Source organism: Panthera onca, chromosome B1, assembly GCF_046562875.1.
Source record: "Panthera onca isolate mPanOnc1 chromosome B1, mPanOnc1 haplotype 2, whole genome shotgun sequence".
In the NCBI taxonomy this organism is placed as follows: domain Eukaryota; kingdom Metazoa; phylum Chordata; class Mammalia; order Carnivora; family Felidae; genus Panthera; species Panthera onca.
In genome coordinates this window covers 50,057,155-50,075,808 of record NC_138342.1, presented here as the reverse complement: position 1 = coordinate 50,075,808, position 18,654 = coordinate 50,057,155, and the positions used below count along the sequence as shown (strand labels likewise).

Below are 18,654 nucleotides of genomic sequence, written 5' to 3'. Positions count from 1 at the left end.
TAGAATCATCTTTTAAAAATTGAAATCAGATTATGTAGTACTCTGTGTAAAAACCCTTCAGAGGTTTTTAAACCCCTCAGCAATCTTAAAACCCTAGCTCTTGGGGCAACCGGGTGACTCAGTCAGTTAAGCATCCAATTCTTGATTTTGGCTCAGGTCATGATCTCATGGTTCCTGATGAAGGTGCAGTAGTAGCCTGCTTGGGGTTCTCTCTCTCCTTCTCTCTCTGCCCCTCCACCCCCCACGAATAAAAAAAAAAAAGAAAAACAACAACAACAACAAGAACAACAACAACAACTCAGCTCCTTTCAAGACCTACTAGGCTGACAAAAATTCTTTGCTTGACCAAACTTTAATTAGACACCTGAACCTTCTCTTATGACCCTCTGTGCACTTCCTTGTAAAATCCAGTTACAGTAAGAACCCTACTAAGTCATGTCAGCCACAACCCCCCATTCTCTCCATATCTGATCACCCTCTGTATCTGATCATGTTCCTCATCCTCTACCAACCCCTTGGTGATGTCTGATCACTCTGGCCTGTCTTTAGCAAGAATCCTATCAAGTTGCTTCCAGAGTCCCTCTGGCCCCTGACATTTCTTCTTAATAATTTTCCATCCAGGGATCTCCTACCCTGTTCCTTGGCTATGCATGTCCACTTGTCCATGCTGTATTTGAAGTTGATGCCCACTATATACCAAGGTTTCTTTTCTCCCATTGCAATAGTTCTGGGGAAAAAATGTGTTTATACCGTTTTAACTACTGTCCATCTTTGTTTTTATCTTTGGAAACAAAAAAAAAGTGCCTGATCTGAACCCTATGTAAGTACTCTGTCTATATCTCCAGTTGCTCATCTCGCTATGTTCCAGAAGTATCATGTGCATTTATCTGTTTAATTTTTGTTCATTTTAACTTCTCTCCCCTGTCTAGAGTGTATGCTTAATGAAAAGCCAAGTCTTGACAGATTTGTAAACTGCACAATTCCATCAAATCCTGGCATATATGAGGCCCTAATCAGTATTTGCTTAGCGAACAAATGAATTAACATACCATGACTATTCCAATTCAGGGCCCTGATCATACCATCCTTCGACTTCACGTGGCTGACTCATGTTCTTTTGTTTGTTTGTTTGTTTTAAATCATGTTATCATTTTATTTTCTTTCTTTCATCATGGTAAGTGTACTCTTTCATCTCCATCCCGTATTTCCCCATCCCTCCAGCCACCTTCCTTCTGGTAACTATCATTTTGTTCTCTATATTGAAGAATCTGTTTCTTGGTTTGCCTCTCTCTCTTTCTCTCTCTCTTTTGTCCTTTGCTTGCTTGTTTTGTTTCTTAAATTCCACAAATGAATGAGATCATAAGGTATTTCTCTCTCTGCCTTATTTCACTTAGCATTATACTCTCTAGCTCTATCCATGTTATTGCAAATGGCAATATTTTATTTTTTTCAATGGCTGAATAATATTCCATTATACACACACAAACACACAGACACACACACCACCACCACATCTTTACCCATGTATTGATAGACATTTGGGATATTTTCATAGCTTGGCTATTGTAAACAGTGCTGCAATAAATAGGAATGTGTGTATGTCTTTGAATTCGTGTTTTTGTATTTTTTGGATATTCAACCATGCAATTACTGGGTCATAGAGAATTCCATTTTTAATTTTTTGAAGAACCTCCATACTGTTTTTTACATCGGTTGCACCAGTTTGCATTCCCACCAACATTATAAGGGGGTTTTTTCTCCATGTTTTTGACAACACTTGTTTCTTGTGTTTTTGATTTTAGCCAGTCTGACAGGTGTGAGTTACTATCTCATTGCAGTTTTTATTTGCATTTCCCTAATGTTGAGGGACACTGAGCATCTTTTCATATGTCTGTTGGACATCTGTATGTCTTCTTTGGAGAAATGTCTGTCCATGTCTTCTGCCTATTTTTAATTGAATTATTTGGAAAGAGAGAGGACCCAAATAAACAAAATCACTAATGAAAGAGGAGAAATAACAACCAACACCACAGAAATAGAAACAATTATAACAGAATACTATGAAAACCTCCATGCCAACAAACTGGACAACTTAGTAGAAATGATTAAATTTCTAGAGACATATAACACCAAAACTAAAGCAGAAAGAAATAGTAAATTTGAACAGACTGATTACTAGTAATGAAATTGAAAAAGTAATCAAGAAACTCCCCAAAAACAAAAGTCCAGGACCAGATCGCTTCACAGACAAATTCTACCAAACATTTAACTTTTTAAAAAAATTTTAGAGAGAGAAAGAACACACATGAGTGGGGGATAGGGACAGAGGGAGAGAGAGAGAATGTTAAGCAGGCCCCATGCTCAGCACAGAACCTGATGCAGGGCTGTATCCCACGACTCTGGGATCATGACCTAAGCTGAAATTAAGAGTTGGACACTCGACTGACTAAGCCACCCAGGTGCCCCTCTACCAAACATCTGAAGAAGAGTTAATACCTATTCTTCTCAAACTATTCCAATATATATATATATCTCCTATATATATATATATATATATATATATATATATATATATATCTCCCCTATATATATATATATCTCCTATATATATATCCCCTATATATATATATATCTCCTATATATATATCCCCTATATATATATATATCTCCTATATATATATCCCCTATATATATATATATCTCCTATATATATATATATCTCCTATATATATATATATATATATATATATATATATATATACCTTCTAAATTCATTCTATGAAACCAGTATCACCCTGATACCAAAGTCAGATAAAGACACATGATACCAAAGCCTAATAAAGACACCACAAAAAAAGAGAACTATGGGCAAACATATTTTATGAATATAGATGCAAAAGTCCTCAACAAAATATTAGCAAACTGAATCCAATAATATATTTAAAAAAATCATATACCACCATCAAGTGGGATTTTTTCCCAGGATGCAAGCGTGGTTTAAAATTCACAAAACAATCAACATGATATGTCACATCAATAAGAAAAAAAGATAAAAACCATTAAATCCTTTCAATAGATGCAGAAAAAGCACTTGACAAAGTACAACATCCTTCATGATAAAAACCCTCTGCAAAGAAGGTCTAAAGGGTACATACCTCAACATAATAAAGGTCTCATATGAAAAACCCACAGCCAACATCATAGTCAATGGTGAAAAAAATGAAAGCTTTTCCCTTAATGTCAGGAGCAAGACAAGGATGCCCTCTCTCATCACATTTACTCAACATAGCACTGGAAGTCCTAGCCACAGCAATTAGACAACATAAAGAAATATAAAAGGCACCCAAATTAACAAAGAAGGAATAAAAGTCTATTTGCAGATGACATGATGCTATATATATGAAAATCCTAAAGACTTTATCAAAAACCTAGAACTGATAAATAAATTCGGTAAAGTTGCAGGATAAAAAATCAATGTACAGAAATCTGCTACATTCCTATACACTGAAGCAGCAGAAATTGAAATTAAGAAAACAATCCAATTTATACTTGCACCAAAAACAAGCAACCAAACAAAATCTAGGAATGAACTTAACCGAAAAAGTGAAACACCTGTACTCTGAAAACTATATAACATTGATGAAAAAATTCAAGACAATGCAAAGAAATGGAGTCATTCCATGATCATGGGTTAGAAGAACAAATACTGTTAAAATGTCTATACACTCAAAGTGATCTATATGGATTTAATGCAATCCCTATGAAAATACCAACAACATTTTTCACAGAACTAGATCAAACAATCCTAAGATTTGTATGGAACCACAAAAGATCTTAAACAGCCAAAGTAATCTTGAAAAAGAAAAAAAAAAACTGGAGGTATCACCATTCCAGATATTAAGTTTTACTACAAAGTGGTAGTAATTAAAACAGCATGGTATTGGCAAAAACCAGATAACATAGGTCAGTGGAATAGACCAGAAAACCCAGAAGTACACCAACGATTATATGGTCACTTAATCTTCAACAAAGGAGGAATAAATGCACAACGGGGAAAAGATCGTCTCTTCAACAAATGGTGTTGGGAAAACTGGACAGCAACATAGGAAAGAATGAAACTGGACCACTTCTTTCACTTTTTACACTTATACAAATATAAAGTCAAAATGGATAAAAGACCTAAATGTGAGACCTAAAACCATAAAAATCCCTGAAGAGAGCATAGAAAGCAATCCGACATAGCCTGTAGCAACATTTTTCTAGATTATGTCTCCTAAGGCAAGGGAAACAAAAGCAAAAATAAATCATTGGAACTACATCAAAATAAAAAGCAGCACAGCGAAGAAAACAATCACCAAAATTAAATGGCAACCTACTGAATGGGAGAAGGTATTTTCAAATGACATCTCTGATAAAGAGTTAGTATCCAAAATATATAAAGAACTGATACAACTCAATACACATTCACTTTCATTCTTCACAGTTCAGCTGAGTAGTCACCTCCCTAGAGTGGTTTTTCTTTTCTTTTTTTTTCTTCTTCTGATTTTTTTAATGTTTATTTTACCTTTGAGAGAGAGACCAAGCACGAGTCGGGGAGGGCAGAGAGAGGGAGACACACAATCTGAAGCAGGCTCCCGGCTCTGAGCTGTCAGGACAGAGCCTGACATGGGGCTCGAACCCATGAACCATGAGATCATTACCTGAGATGAAGTCGGATGCTTAACCGACTGAGCCACCCATGCACCCCTTGATTATGTCATTACAAAATTGATCTATCGTTGACTTTCTCCGATACACGGTAAAGCCCATGTGGGCTGTATTGCCAGTCCCCTGTAAAATGCATGGCAAATAGCTGGCAGTATAGTACTGTCACATCAAAATTCATCTGACTTAAATTCAACGATATGCATTCAGAAAGAATTTGGGGGAAAATCCACTTAGCATTTTAATCAATGACAGCATGGTCCAGAGTGACAGGAGGATAGGGACAGTGTTCCCTCAGTTCTCTGTTTCCCCACACTGTTCACCACGCATCGCCACAGCCAAAGGAGGTTTTAGGTATTTCTATTTTCACATTTCCTGATATCGAGGAATAACTCACTGTTGGATATATTGTATTTTATGGATAATTTAGAGGATGTTTGAAGATGGGTTATATTTTTGTTTTTGTTTTGACCTTGCTCACTAACTTCAGAATCTAACCCATGCATAAGATGCAACCGCATAGAAAATATTTGGTCAGTACTGAAGGAAAGTTAGTCTTTCAGAGAGGCACAGAGAAAAGCTAACATATAGTTTTCTTGTCTGATACGTGTTTGAAATTAAAGGCATAGACATTTACAGAAAAAAAAATATGGTTATTTTTTTTTTTTTAAAGCTTCTTTTTTTTTTTTTTAATTTTTTTTTTCAACGTTTTTTATTTATTTTTGGGACAGAGAGAGACAGAGCATGAACGGGGGAGGGGCAGAGAGAGAGGGAGACACAGAATTGGAAACAGGCTCCAGGCTCTGAGCCATCGGCCCAGAGCCTGACGCGGGGCTCGAACTCACGGACCGCGAGATCGTGACCTGGCTGAAGTTGGAGGCTTAACCAACTGCGCCACCCAGGCGCCCCCAAAAAATATGGTTATTTTTAATGTAAAACTACATCATAATTAAGTCAGTAGGATTTGAGGAGGATAAGAACATTGCAAACCACCTTGAGGACTTTTTTCTTGATCTCACCATGTCTGAGCTATACTGAGTCTTAGACTGGAATGATAAAGATTGCTTCTAAATTATATTAAGCAATATTTACATAGCGTTTTATAGGGTATGGGTCAGTTTCACATATAATATTTGTTATTTGATACTTAAACAATCTTGGGAAACAGGTTGTTGCTGTGGCTATGCAAGTTTTTCTGTGATCATATAGTTAGCAACCAGGGTGGATTTATCAGATTAACAAGCATTAATATTTAAGCTGTATACTTCCATGTAATTCCATCTAGGAGAATGTGATGCCAAACTTAACAGGAGCATCTGCTCCAGTGAGGGAAATTGTCTTTTTTTTTTTTTTCCCCCTGAACTCAAGGACTGAAAATAATTGCTGGACGCAGAAATACAACTAACAGAGAAAAGTACTTCTTAGTACACACTGGGGGAGATAAGTGTCTCTTGGTGTGAAGGTAATACTCTTTGGGGTGTTACAGGATGAATAATAGCCAAAGTCAACACTTTCAATAGAGAAGAATGTGCCTTTTAGCAGCGGAAGAAACAAGATCCTCATTTGCTGACTAGTGATATGTAAGTGGATGTTGCGTCCTTAACAGTCCCAACGCTTACTGTCCTTACTGTCTAGGGATCCAGATGTATCTAGAGAAAAGAGATCTTACCTAATCTTAGGCAACTGACTCAGAGTAAAAGGTATTTTAAAATTTAAGGACTTATCATATATAAATTTTATCATGTTGTCTTTTACATCTATTGTAAAGAATTGTTATATTAAAGAAGATACTCCGGAAGGGAAGGATCATGTGCATGAGTACACCAAAAAATTGGAAACCCTGAAGCTGTGAACATTCAGTAGGTGGGAATAAGGGTGACTCTTCTATCTGGAAGTCAAAACCTCCTCCTTGTCCCACACCAGGCTTTGGTAGTAGCAGTCAACACAACTGTCAGCTAGCTGTCTCCTCCAGGCAATAAGACAATTATTTTTAGTATACTGGTATAAAATTATTTTCATAAATAATAAGAAGCATTTAAAACTACAAAAATAGGATATTTTATCACAATGTCTGATTTCTTGTTTTATGGTATGATTTCAAATATTTCTTTTGAGAGAAACAGAAAGATATTTTATGAAAAGAGCAAAAAGGAACAGTGTAACATTAGAACAAAGATATTCTACTTTATTGAAGAAGACAACAGACACACAAACAACTTTTGTGCCATATTCTGTTCTTAAGATGACTAATAGAAATGGGTGAGGATTTTTCTTTAAAATACCATACTGTGGATAGTTAGACCCCCCCCCACCCCATCCTTTGTGGTAATATGTTTCATTACTAATTACTGGCTAAAGTATGTTGTTTTGGAAATTAAGTCATAGTTCCTTTTGTATAAATGAAAAACTGACAGAGCAGATTTTTTATAGATGCCTGGGCTTGAACCTGGTTCCAATGTGTAATACTTAATCTGACCTTTATGAAGTTAAAAAAAAATCTCTCTTCGGCTCAGTTTTTTCATTCACAAAATTACAACAAGAATACTACCTGCTTCATGAGATTCAGGAAATTAATGAAATAACGATCCATATCATATGCTTCAAATACAGCCAGGCACAAATGTTATGTGTAAATATTAAATGTTCTAACCATGTCCACTCAAAAAAGATGGTATCTACTGGAATATTCAGAAAAATATTATGATTGGTTTTCTATGGGAATTGGGAGAGAGGAGGACATATGGATAATTTTCAGTTTGTACAATTTTTAAAAGTTAATTTGAATAATAAATGTTAACTATTATTATTATTACTATCATTATTACTGACTAGCGATAAGAAGTTGTGACATTCAGAAAACGCTAAATATTTTCTCTATGAACAAGATAAAGCAGCTACACTCTCATCTTTTTGAATGAGAATAAAAGCCAAATAAAACAAAGATAAGTCAGCCCTGGAATCCATAGGAGCAATCATAGGAGGGCTGGGCTAGTGAGCAATCTTAGGAGAGAAAACAGGGAGCTGGGGAGGGGCATCAGGTAGGGAAGTATGAAATTCAAGGAACTGAACCCTGGTCATAGCTGCTTAGACACACATCCTAGTTCCAGAGACTTTCCATTCCCTGAGCAACAGGCTCCATGGAGGAAACATCACATTCGAGTCAAGGATCATTACCACTGGATCTGCCACCAGCCACACTGAACCTGAAGGAGGATGTTCAGATCACAACGATATCAAGCCTCTATTTAATACCTTTTGAGTACTAAGAATATCATTCCATGAGCCAGTGTGGAAGTAGAATCCAGACAATCTCTATCTCCCTTCTCATGCAGGCTTATTGAGAAACTACCAGAACAAGATGACCAAGAACCTACTGCAAAAAACTACCAGGTCCCACTACTCCCTGGAATAATTATTCTCAACATATGAATTATGTACCACAAGGGCCTGCAGGATTGTGCTAAGTTGTTTCAAATGATAAATGTTGGCTTTTAAATAATAACTTATATTTGCAAAGTATGTTATAATTTATAAAACAGTCACTTATCCTTAACAATATTAAATAAAAAGTATATTTTACCATTTAGAATTTAATTTCGATTAAATCCAACCCAATTCAATTATTACCATACAGTGTTACAGGAGTATACATGACTCTAGAAATACGATGATGACGAGTAAGTCTGAATGAAAAAGTGATAGTGTCCTTGTAAGACTTAAATGAGACAATGCAGATAAAATAGTTTTTCCTGTGTCTGACACAAGACACATACTCCATAAATGGGAATGATGTTTACCATTAACAAGCTCTATATTGTAGGTATTCGCAGTGTACTTTAATACACAGTACAAAAAAATGTTTGGCATTTACAAGTGAGGGAAAAGCACGTTATTTAACGTGGTCAAAGCAATCTGTTATATGCAAGTTTCATGTTTATTCCCTTGGGTTAAGGGTGGATAAAACTAGGAAATTATGTTCTACCATATAATGTCTGCTAACAAGATAAGTTAGGAAAAAAAAAAAAAAACACACGAAGAATACTAAAAAATAGGCCTGGAGTCTCCTCAATAAGAATGCCAGATGTCTTGTTCTTATTTTATTTTAATCAATCTCAAATGTTTTTACATTCCACTAGACAATATCGTGCGCTAATGTCTCTAATGTGTGATGCTAAATCTTTGGCTATAGCCTATTTTTAATATAGATGCACCAGGCAGGACCATCTGTTTATTTTGAACTTTACAAAATATTTTCAACGTGGATTTGCTGAATGTAATTCCATTTGCACATGAAACTTAATGCCTGGCATTATTCTAGTTCATTGATTATGTGCCAATTGAACCATATTTATATTACTCTATTATAGCAAACTAAAAAAAAATAGATGTAATCTCCCAATTACCCGAATATTCTAGCTTATTTGACATTAGGCTTCTAATTAAATATAAGATCTTACCTAAAGAAAGATTATACAAAGTAAACATACTGGTTTCACCAGCTTTATTACTAGCTGTTTACTGTATTGGAAGGTGGAGAGTACCAGTAACTGTCAAACTTTTTATACAGTAGAACATCAGAAGTATCATTCAGACTTTTTCAGAAAAGAATGTCTTTTCTTAGTTCTTGACAGGAATTTATCTAACTTGAACTGCTAGTGATGTTATGAAGAATTCCTAGGTTGGGTTCTATAATTGCTAAGGCTCTCACACAATTATACAGAAAACCATGAAGCAAAACAACATCAAAAACAAAACAATAAAGTCTCAACTCCAGGGCATGCCTCAACTGGTGTATCTGAATCTCAAATAACAGACACCTCTGCTGATAGGATTCTGATTCAGCTTCCAAACAAACTCCCACCCAAGCACTTCATTGAGTCATTCTGCCCATAATACAGACACACTCTGGGGTAAGAGGTTTTGCATTATGAGTACTAGGGAGGCAAACGAAAGGTCAGGGACAAAGCACAGTTGGAGAGGACACATGACCTTCAGAACTGCAACTTGGTTTGTTTTTGTTTTTCCAGAACTGCGACTCTTAATGAATCTTGCTAAGAACTCCAATGCGTTGATTCACAAATCTGCTACAAAACCACTGAAGTAGTTTTTCATTCCCAATTATAGTATAAAAAATGGGGAAACATGTCTCAAAAGCATGTAGAACATATTTGCATTCAGAAACATATAATCAATCCCATTAAATTTACTAGAAATTGTAACAAACTTGTTTTAATAATGAAAGGTTTAAAAATAATAGTGCTTCTAGATGAGCCTATTTTTTTAAGTCCTGATTAACGAGACATATGGCAAGAAAAATTACTATAGTGGTGAATGCTGATTCAGGATCTTATTTTTATTAAGTAGTTTATAGTGAGGGCTGTGACAATTTTTCTATTTATAGTGGCAGCTCTGGTTAATTACCTTGTAATGTATTGTGACATTAATGCACTAGTAAACTATTGGAATTTACACCCCTATTCAGTAATAAAATCTGTAAATTGAAGAATGCAGATAAAGCCATCACAGGCATAAATTATGTAACCAAATGCCACGTATGATTCCATTAGACTTAAAGAACAGAATCTCTCAAATTTACTTATCTGTGGGTAAGTTCCACAGAATTAATAAACTCCTGCTATTTTGAAATGTAGATTACATTTTATTCAAGGCTATTTAGTAACTTGCTAGTATATTTTCCTATGGTTACTAAGAGCATGTTGGTCAGAATTAAAATGCACAATCCTGAAAAAGAAACATATTATGACAAACAAATGCATGAATGTCGTATTTTTTTTCCTAAAAAATGATAGAAAGCTGAAAGAAATCAAGACAACCGAAAGGAGGGAAAATAGGGACACATGGATTAAAATCAAAATGATTCACAGGTGATAAAGAACTTGAGGGGATAAAAAAAGAAAATATGATAAAAATGTGATTTTTGACATATAATAATTATTATTATTGGTTTATTTTTATATTTTTAAGTTTATTTATTGATTTTGAGAGAGGCAGAAAGAGTGCGAGCTGGGGATGGTCAGAGAGAAAGAATCTCAAGCAGGCTCTGCACTGTCAGTGACATGGGATTCAAACTCACAAAACTGTGAGATCATGACCTGGGCCAAAATCAAGAGTCGGATGCTCAACTGACTGAGACCCCTAGGTATCCCATTATTACTTTTTTAAATGTTCATCTATTTTCAGAGAGAGGGGAGGAGGAGCAGAGAGAGAGAGAGAGAGAGAGAGAGAGAGAGAGAATCCCAAGCTCTGATTGGGACTCGATCTCACTAACTGTGAGATCATGATCTGAGCTGAAATCAAGAGTTGGATGCGTAGCCGACTGAGCCACCCAGGCACCCCTGAGATATAATTATTTAATTATTTTTCAGAATATTATTTCACAACACAATTCCAAAGTTACCAATTATTAGCTCACTATCTCAAATACTCAGAGCACAATCACTATATATACATAAAAAAGTACCAACTAATTCAAAATATTTCAGATGAGAACAGAATAAAATGACAAGATATCTGAAGCAATCTGACGTGTTTCTGAGTGTTAGGTAGTTAACATTTTCTATTGAAGAGTCCCTTGTGTTAATATTGGTAACCATATTAATAACATTTTAAACATTGCTGTTTTATTTTATTTTTTTTTTAATTTTTTTTAACGTTTATTTATTTTTGAGACAGAGAGAGACAGAGCATGAACGGGGGAGGGTCAAAGAGAGAGGGAGACACAGAATCTGAAACAAGCTCCAGGCTCTGAGCTGTCAGCACAAAGCCCGACACGGGGCTTGAACCCATGGACCACGAGATCATGATCTGAGCCGAAGTCGGACGCTTAACCGACTGAGCCACCCAGGCGCCCCAAGACATTGCTGTTTTATATGGCTACTTTAATGAATGTCAGAAATTTAAATATGCGTTTCTTATAAAAATATAAGCCTACAAAATACATAAAGAATTAACATATAAAGCAATAATTCCTAAGACATCAACATGCAGGTAGACTAGTGGAAATTGGTATAGGAAGGGAAAATAAGATAATATAGAGACACAGAATATAGACTTTGAAATATCAGCTCAAATGTCTTATATTCTCAATACGTATATAATTATAGTAGTAGAAAAATAGAAAAAGGAAAGCAGGTTAGGTAATGTCAGTTTTTAGATACTTCAAAGGATATTTTTATATATCTCACATAAAAAAATCCAAGTATTGGAGCTAAAATTCCATATTATTTAAAGAACCTGATATCTTATTGTATAAATTCTTATAAAAACCTAGAATATACCTCAGAATTTCTCTCTGTATTAGATATAGACAGTAATAGACATATCTAGAGTTCATTTATATAATTTGACTGCATACAAAATATCAATTACAGTATATAGTTAATTAAAAATAACAAATGAAGAGAGGTGATGGCTGAAAGTTGAAGGGAAATACGTTGTGGCTCCAAAGTAATGGCGTTACTATGGCAACTCTATCCCATTATTAATATTTGTTTTTAAATGAATTACTAGTTTTTTTTAAAAGGCCAAGATTTTTTTCAGTGTTATGGTGATTTATACAAATCTCTTTATTTACCTATTGAAGTGTCCTCTTTTGAATACTGCAGTATTGTGGCACATGAGCTAATAACTCTTAACTGTAATTGTATTAATCACAGAACAGTCTAGGAATGGCTCTGGGTCAATGCATGGAAAGGAATGCTAAGAGAACTAGAAGTTATCAAGACAATCATTCTAAGAGTGCGATTTGAGGGAGAGAGCAGCAGAGACGAGTGTTGGATTCTAGTAATTCATTCTTTACCAGGTCAATACCATCACTATTTTGACCAAGATGATGTCATTTTATTTTATTTATTTTTTAAAAAAGTTTAGTTTATGTTGAGAGACAAAGGCAGAGAGAGAGGGAGAAAGGGAATTCCAAGCTGTCAGTGCAGAGCCCAATGTAGGGTTTGAACGCATGAACTGTGAGATAAGACCTGAGCTGAAATCAAGAGTCAGACACAGGCACCCCAAGACCATGCCATTTTAAGGGGTAACTTTTAATAATGCCTACCTACCTTCTAACTCTTCAGGGTCTAGTTTATGCCAAGTATTTGCCAGGAACTTGATACTTATTATTTTATGTAATTACCCTAATGAACTTGGCTCAGGTGACATTATTATCCTTGTTTTACAGATGACAGACAGAAGCTGTCTAAGGTCTTAACCGGTTTGCTTGGCTTCAAACTCCAATTTCCTCCCATATGCTATAGAAGTGACCACAAAAGTACATAGTAATAGCCACATTTTTTATCTAGGGCCTACCACATGACAAATTCTATTCTATATTATCCCTAATCCTCACAAAAAAAACTGTAAAGTTGTTATTTCTGATCTTCTGCCTAGTAGTTGAGGAAACTAATGATAAAATGTCTGGAACTCCCATGTTTAAGTTAATTGCCTCTAAATCCCTTCATTTTACCAATGTTTGTCTTATTTCACTCTAAATTCATTTTACCCTTTTCAGCTTTGCTATGGTAGTCTGAAATGATCCCAGTTCCCCTCTTTTCTATATCCATGGTCCTTTGGATTGTGGCTTCCCAATCAACATATAGAGTCTTTTTCTCCCTTTTTATGTCTGGGATTGGCTATGTGACTTACTTTGGCCAATGAGACATAACAAACATGATACAAGCAGAGTCTTGAAAAATATTTGATCTTTGGGACTTGTCTGCCTATTGTTGGGAATCCTGTCATAATGAGAATGAGCCTGTGCTAGACTGCTTGGTGATGACAGCCATACGGCCTTCATCCCAGATGACATTAAGGTGACTATCAAGCATGTGACTGAGTTCCTTCCCCTATAAAACCAACCAACTTGCTAGCTCCTAAACATCTAACTTCAGCCAAGTTAGCACACACACAACTCAAGTAAGTGTGAGAACTATAATAAATGTTTCCTATTTTAAACTACTACATTTTGGAGTGTACTGTTATACTACCCTACGCCTGATTTTACCACACTCTTCCCAAATCAGACTGGGATGTCAGAAGAAATGAATTATATTAAAGTCACCAACTTGCATAAATGGACCTCCATCTTTGGTAGGGACAATATTCTACTAAGGATTAACATGTCTAAAACAATGCACCAATTTAAAATTCATCTATTCCTCATGATGAAGGATTATGTCTTAAGCATCCAAGCAGTTAATCCATATTAATTTAGAGGCATTTCTGCTCCTTTTCCCTAAGTCTGTTCACTCAAATGCTATGTCTCTTCAGTATAAAATATGCATGCTGAAAAATAAGACACAGATGTCTTAAATGTAATAACTGAGGCAAGCACAGGGGACATTCAGAGAACAGATACACTCCCTTCTCCCTAGTGCATAGCCAAGGAAGCCCTGACAGAGGAACTGAAGACCTTGCCATAGTAGCAGACACATTTCTAATTTCCCAGTAATCTTTTACCCAGGTGACTGAAACTCCCTCCCCTCTGTTAATCTCTTCTTATCTACACTGGCTTCAGAGATCTTTTTCTTATACCAAGAACATAGTGTTATAACGCAAAACCTCACTAATTTAGAAAAACAATTTTTATTTTCATTTTATTTTAGAAAAAATATTTAAAAAATTAAAAGTATTGCAGGGGTGCCTGGGTGGCTCATTCAGTTAAGCATTTGACTCTTGGTTTCGGCTATGGTCATGATCTCATGGTTCGTCGATTTGAGCCCCCCTTTGGGCTCTGCACTGAGAGCATGGAGCCTGCTTGGATTCTCTCTCTCCCTTTCTCTCTCTGCCCCTCCCCTGCTCACTCTCTCTGTCTCCCTCAAAATAAATAAATAAACTTTAAAAAAAAGTATTTCGTAACCTTTTTTTTCCAGGATAAAATATAACCTTGCCATGTGATACAGAATCCTTCCCAATCTGCCTTCCCACATCTTTTCAGTCTCTTCCTTGAGAACTGCTCTCATTTTACTGTGCACCAAGCACATTTCTTTAAAATGTCACAACTTTCACAATTTTGTGTTTTGGTTCGTTCTGCTTCCATTTCATGGAATTCCATTATCATCCCTTCTTCCTTTTCTTCTTGAAAAAGGAGGATGCATCCTTCAGAACCTAGGTTGTCACCTTCACTTTCAGTTACTTAAAAATCAGTGTATAAGTTCCTCCTATGTCCAAAGCATAGAGCAGTGGCTGAAGGAGAAATAATAATTATGACACGTTTTGTCCTTGAGGACCTTACAGAAGGAAAGGGAAATATGCATGCTGAAAAATAAGACACGGATGTCTTAAATGTAATAACTGAGGCAAGCACAGGGGATATTCAGAGAACAGATACACTCCCTTCTCCCTAGTGCATAGCCAAGGAAGCCTTTACAGAGGAACTGAAGATAAAGCAGAGCCTTCAAACACTGGCAGAAACTAACTGGGCAGAAAAGAAAAGGTAAGAGATTCCTGGCAGAGGAAAAAACATGTATAGAAAACTTGCTCATAAAAGGCAGACCTAATGACTTTTATTGTATCAAGTGATTGATACTGTTGAAGGTATAAGAAAATATCCTGAATCACTTAAATCTGAAAAAACAAATTAACCTTAGAATATTTGGTATTTATAAAAAAAAAGTCTATATCAATTTCATCAACTTTGAACATTATAATACATTTTGAAAATAATTAATAATATTTATTTAAAGGTATAAAAATTCTGTATTTAGATATGGGAAAACAAATGTTACTTTTAATTTTTATTTTGTATGGCTGGTCATTTTTAAAAATCTTTAAACTGATGGTATCAATTTAAAAAACGTAATTTTAACATATATTTTAAAAACTAAATGATGATATTAATGCCATAATGATTTTTTAAAACATAATAAAATATAAAATATCATGTTGCAAGGAAATAAATGTCAATATGACTTAGTTTAAGGCATCTTAATTTCTTTTAAAACAAGTAGAAGAAACTTTTAGTAAAAAAAAAAAGTAATGGTTATCTGGTGATCTCTGAATCTAGGTTAGTTTTCAACTAGTCCTCCATTAGTTGAATCACAATATAGCTCTATTTCTTATTTTGTTTTATGAATATTTCTCAGAACGGTATTTCATATTTTAGTTTATGAATAAGATTTGCTCTTTCTGTTCTCAAATTCTTTATACACAATCCCCACCCCCCACCCCTGCTTTTTAAACAGGTACTGTATTGCAAAATACATATTTATAACTATCTATAATTTAATTGTCTCCATCAAAATAACAAATAGTTTCTTTTTCTTTAAATAATAATAACCATAGTAATAGTAATAATAATAATAAACAACTCACCTCTCACAGGGGGTCTTTCTAGCTCAGAGTCCAGGTGAATTGGAGGAGAGATGTATGACACCTGCCCATGATGTGCCTGCCCTGTTGACCCAAAAATAAATATTAAGAAGACATTGAAGTTACGCCTTTATACACATATATATTTGATTTGTGTGATATCACATTATCTTTCTTCACACTGAAATAACTGTCATCAAACTGTGTCGACAGATCTATTCAAACACAGGAGCATTATGCATCATCCAAACACCAACCAATCACATCAGTCCTTCTTTTTTTTTTTTTTTAAATGTTTACTTATTTTTGAGACAGAGAGAGACAAAGCATGAACGGGGTAGGGTCAGAGAGAGAGGGAAACACAGAATCCGAAACAGGCTCCAGGCTCTGAGTGGTCAGCACAGAGCCCGACGCGGGGCTCCAACTCACGGACCGCGAGATCATGACCTGAGCTGAAGTCGGCCGCCCAACCGACTGAGCCACCCAGGCGCCCCATATCAGTCCTTCTTAACTACCATTTGTTTCTTATTATTGGATTACAGACTCATTGTGGAATGACACTTTTAAAAATACAATATAAATGATTTACAAAAAAATAATAAAATGGAAGGAAAAAAGACATGAAAAAACAAGTCCACATTTTTTATTGTTATTAAACAGACAATACGTAATCTGTCAATTTGCCCTGTTTCTAAAGGCTTATTCTCAATTTACGCACTTATTTCATTGCAGACCAGTAATATACAGTCTTCAGACTGGCATCAGTCTGATAATCAGTCTGATAATACTCCGATAGCACTTACTTAGATAACTTTATAACTAGTTAATTTGTATTTTATTTTTTTATAATTTACTTCTGTTATTTGAAGAAAAGTACCCCTTCGTGCTAAGTGTATTTTTTGGAAAAAACAATAATTAGCCATGATATAAAAAGTAGGCAGATTGTGGCACCTGGGTTATTCAGTCGGTTGAGCGTCCAACTTCAGCTCAGGTCATGATCTCACATTTTGTGGGTTTGAGCCCCATGTCCAGCTCTGTTGTTGACAGCTCAGACCCTGGAGCCTACTGCTGTATCTTCCTCTCTCTCTGCCCCACCTCTCCTTGTGCTCTGTCTCTTTCTGTCTCTCAAAAGTAATAAATAAATGTTTAAAAAAAAAGTAGGCAGATGAATTCATTTTCTATTCCTTGTAAAACATTCTGCCAGCTCACAAACATATTTGTAATATACTTTCTGTCTTACGAGTTAAGGTGTTGATTTGAAGGCCAAGATGCTGATTGAAAAAATTGCTAGCTTAAAAACTAAAAATTTTTCTAATGTTCAAAGTAGCTACTCGTTGCATACTGATGATTCTGTAAGCAATTAGAATCATGAGGTAAGAAAGCACGATCACAGAGTCAGTCCAATTGCTAAAGCTACTTTTTAAAGCTATTTCTAAAAAAGGTTTGGGTATGAGTGGAAGACCCACCACTTTCCTTCTACAATGGGAATATGCAGTTATATTTTACACATTTACTATAGCCATTTACAGGGTTGTTAATCTCTTTTCCTAAACAAGGAAAGTTAATGATACATAGATTATGATAACAGTTAGAGTAACCTTCCCGTTTCAAGTAATATTCGACTTGTAATAAACTCTGCTGATTCCTCTTATGAGGCACATTTCAAATAATTAATATGGCTCCCTGTTGATAGAAGCTGCTGTTCCTCCCAGCATTTTTCTAGCTAACGGCAGACACAGTGGAGACGTAATATACAGAGCCCCTCATAATAGTAACTAAGAATATTGTACATTCATTGGCCATGTTTCAGTGGAACACTAAAGGCACTGTTATAAAAGAAGTAAGACAGTGACTGTGCACTGTTAGCAGTCCATGTGTAATACAGCTTATTAAAAACTTCACATTATCTTAATTATAAAAATGCCTAATGTTTACCTTATTTGCACACTTGATTGCAAAATCACTTTTTATTTTTAAGGTCCTGTGTCATTACAAATGAACTGGTTTGAAACTTTATTGATCATGTAAATAAAAATAAGCATCTTTTACATTATGTTGATTCAAGATAATCTCAGCATATAAAATAATATTGATTTCATGTCTAAGCAAGGAACATGACTTTCACCACGTATAATAAGTATCATGCATTCACACAGACATCATCTCCATTTATGCAACCATGTCACTATGGGAATTAAAGGTAGGTATTATGTCAATATATTCATATTTTAAAATCAAAGGAACAAACAGAGGAAATGGAGTAACTTGCTCAAGCACACACAGCTAGTAAATTGCAAGGCCAGTAGTATTTTGACTCTAAATCTGAAGTGTTTTCAAGTAAATCAGAATATTTTTCTCAAAGAAGGTCTCAGTATACTAAACCTGGGGAAAAAGTCTATAGATTTTAGTGATTAAACTCTGACAAGTAACTGCTTGTGCAACTGTCACCCCTACATTCAGTTTGAAGTAAAAAGTCCCTTTAAATGTCACATTTGCCTCTGTTCTTGGGATAGGCATGTAACTTCAAGAGTGCTCAACAGGGATACTTCAGGTAGCACGAGATCTCACTGTGTATATCCCTAAGGGGGTTGGAATATCAAAGAGGCAGCAGAGTGGGATGAGGATATT

The 18,654-nt window shown here is 35.3% G+C and overlaps 1 protein-coding gene across 23 annotated transcripts in view; it reads right to left on the bottom strand.

The window, feature by feature from the left end:
* ADGRL3 (adhesion G protein-coupled receptor L3) overlaps positions 1–18,654 on the bottom strand; it is an 824,470-nt gene that overhangs the window by 219,461 nt on the left and 586,355 nt on the right. For all 23 annotated transcript variants that reach the window (XM_078446071.2, XM_078446073.2, XM_078446079.2 and 20 more), the window contains one exon: positions 16,030–16,110. In XM_078446071.2, coding sequence (XP_078302197.1) covers positions 16,030–16,110 — 81 coding nt within the window. The remainder of the gene's footprint in view (positions 1–16,029; positions 16,111–18,654) is intronic.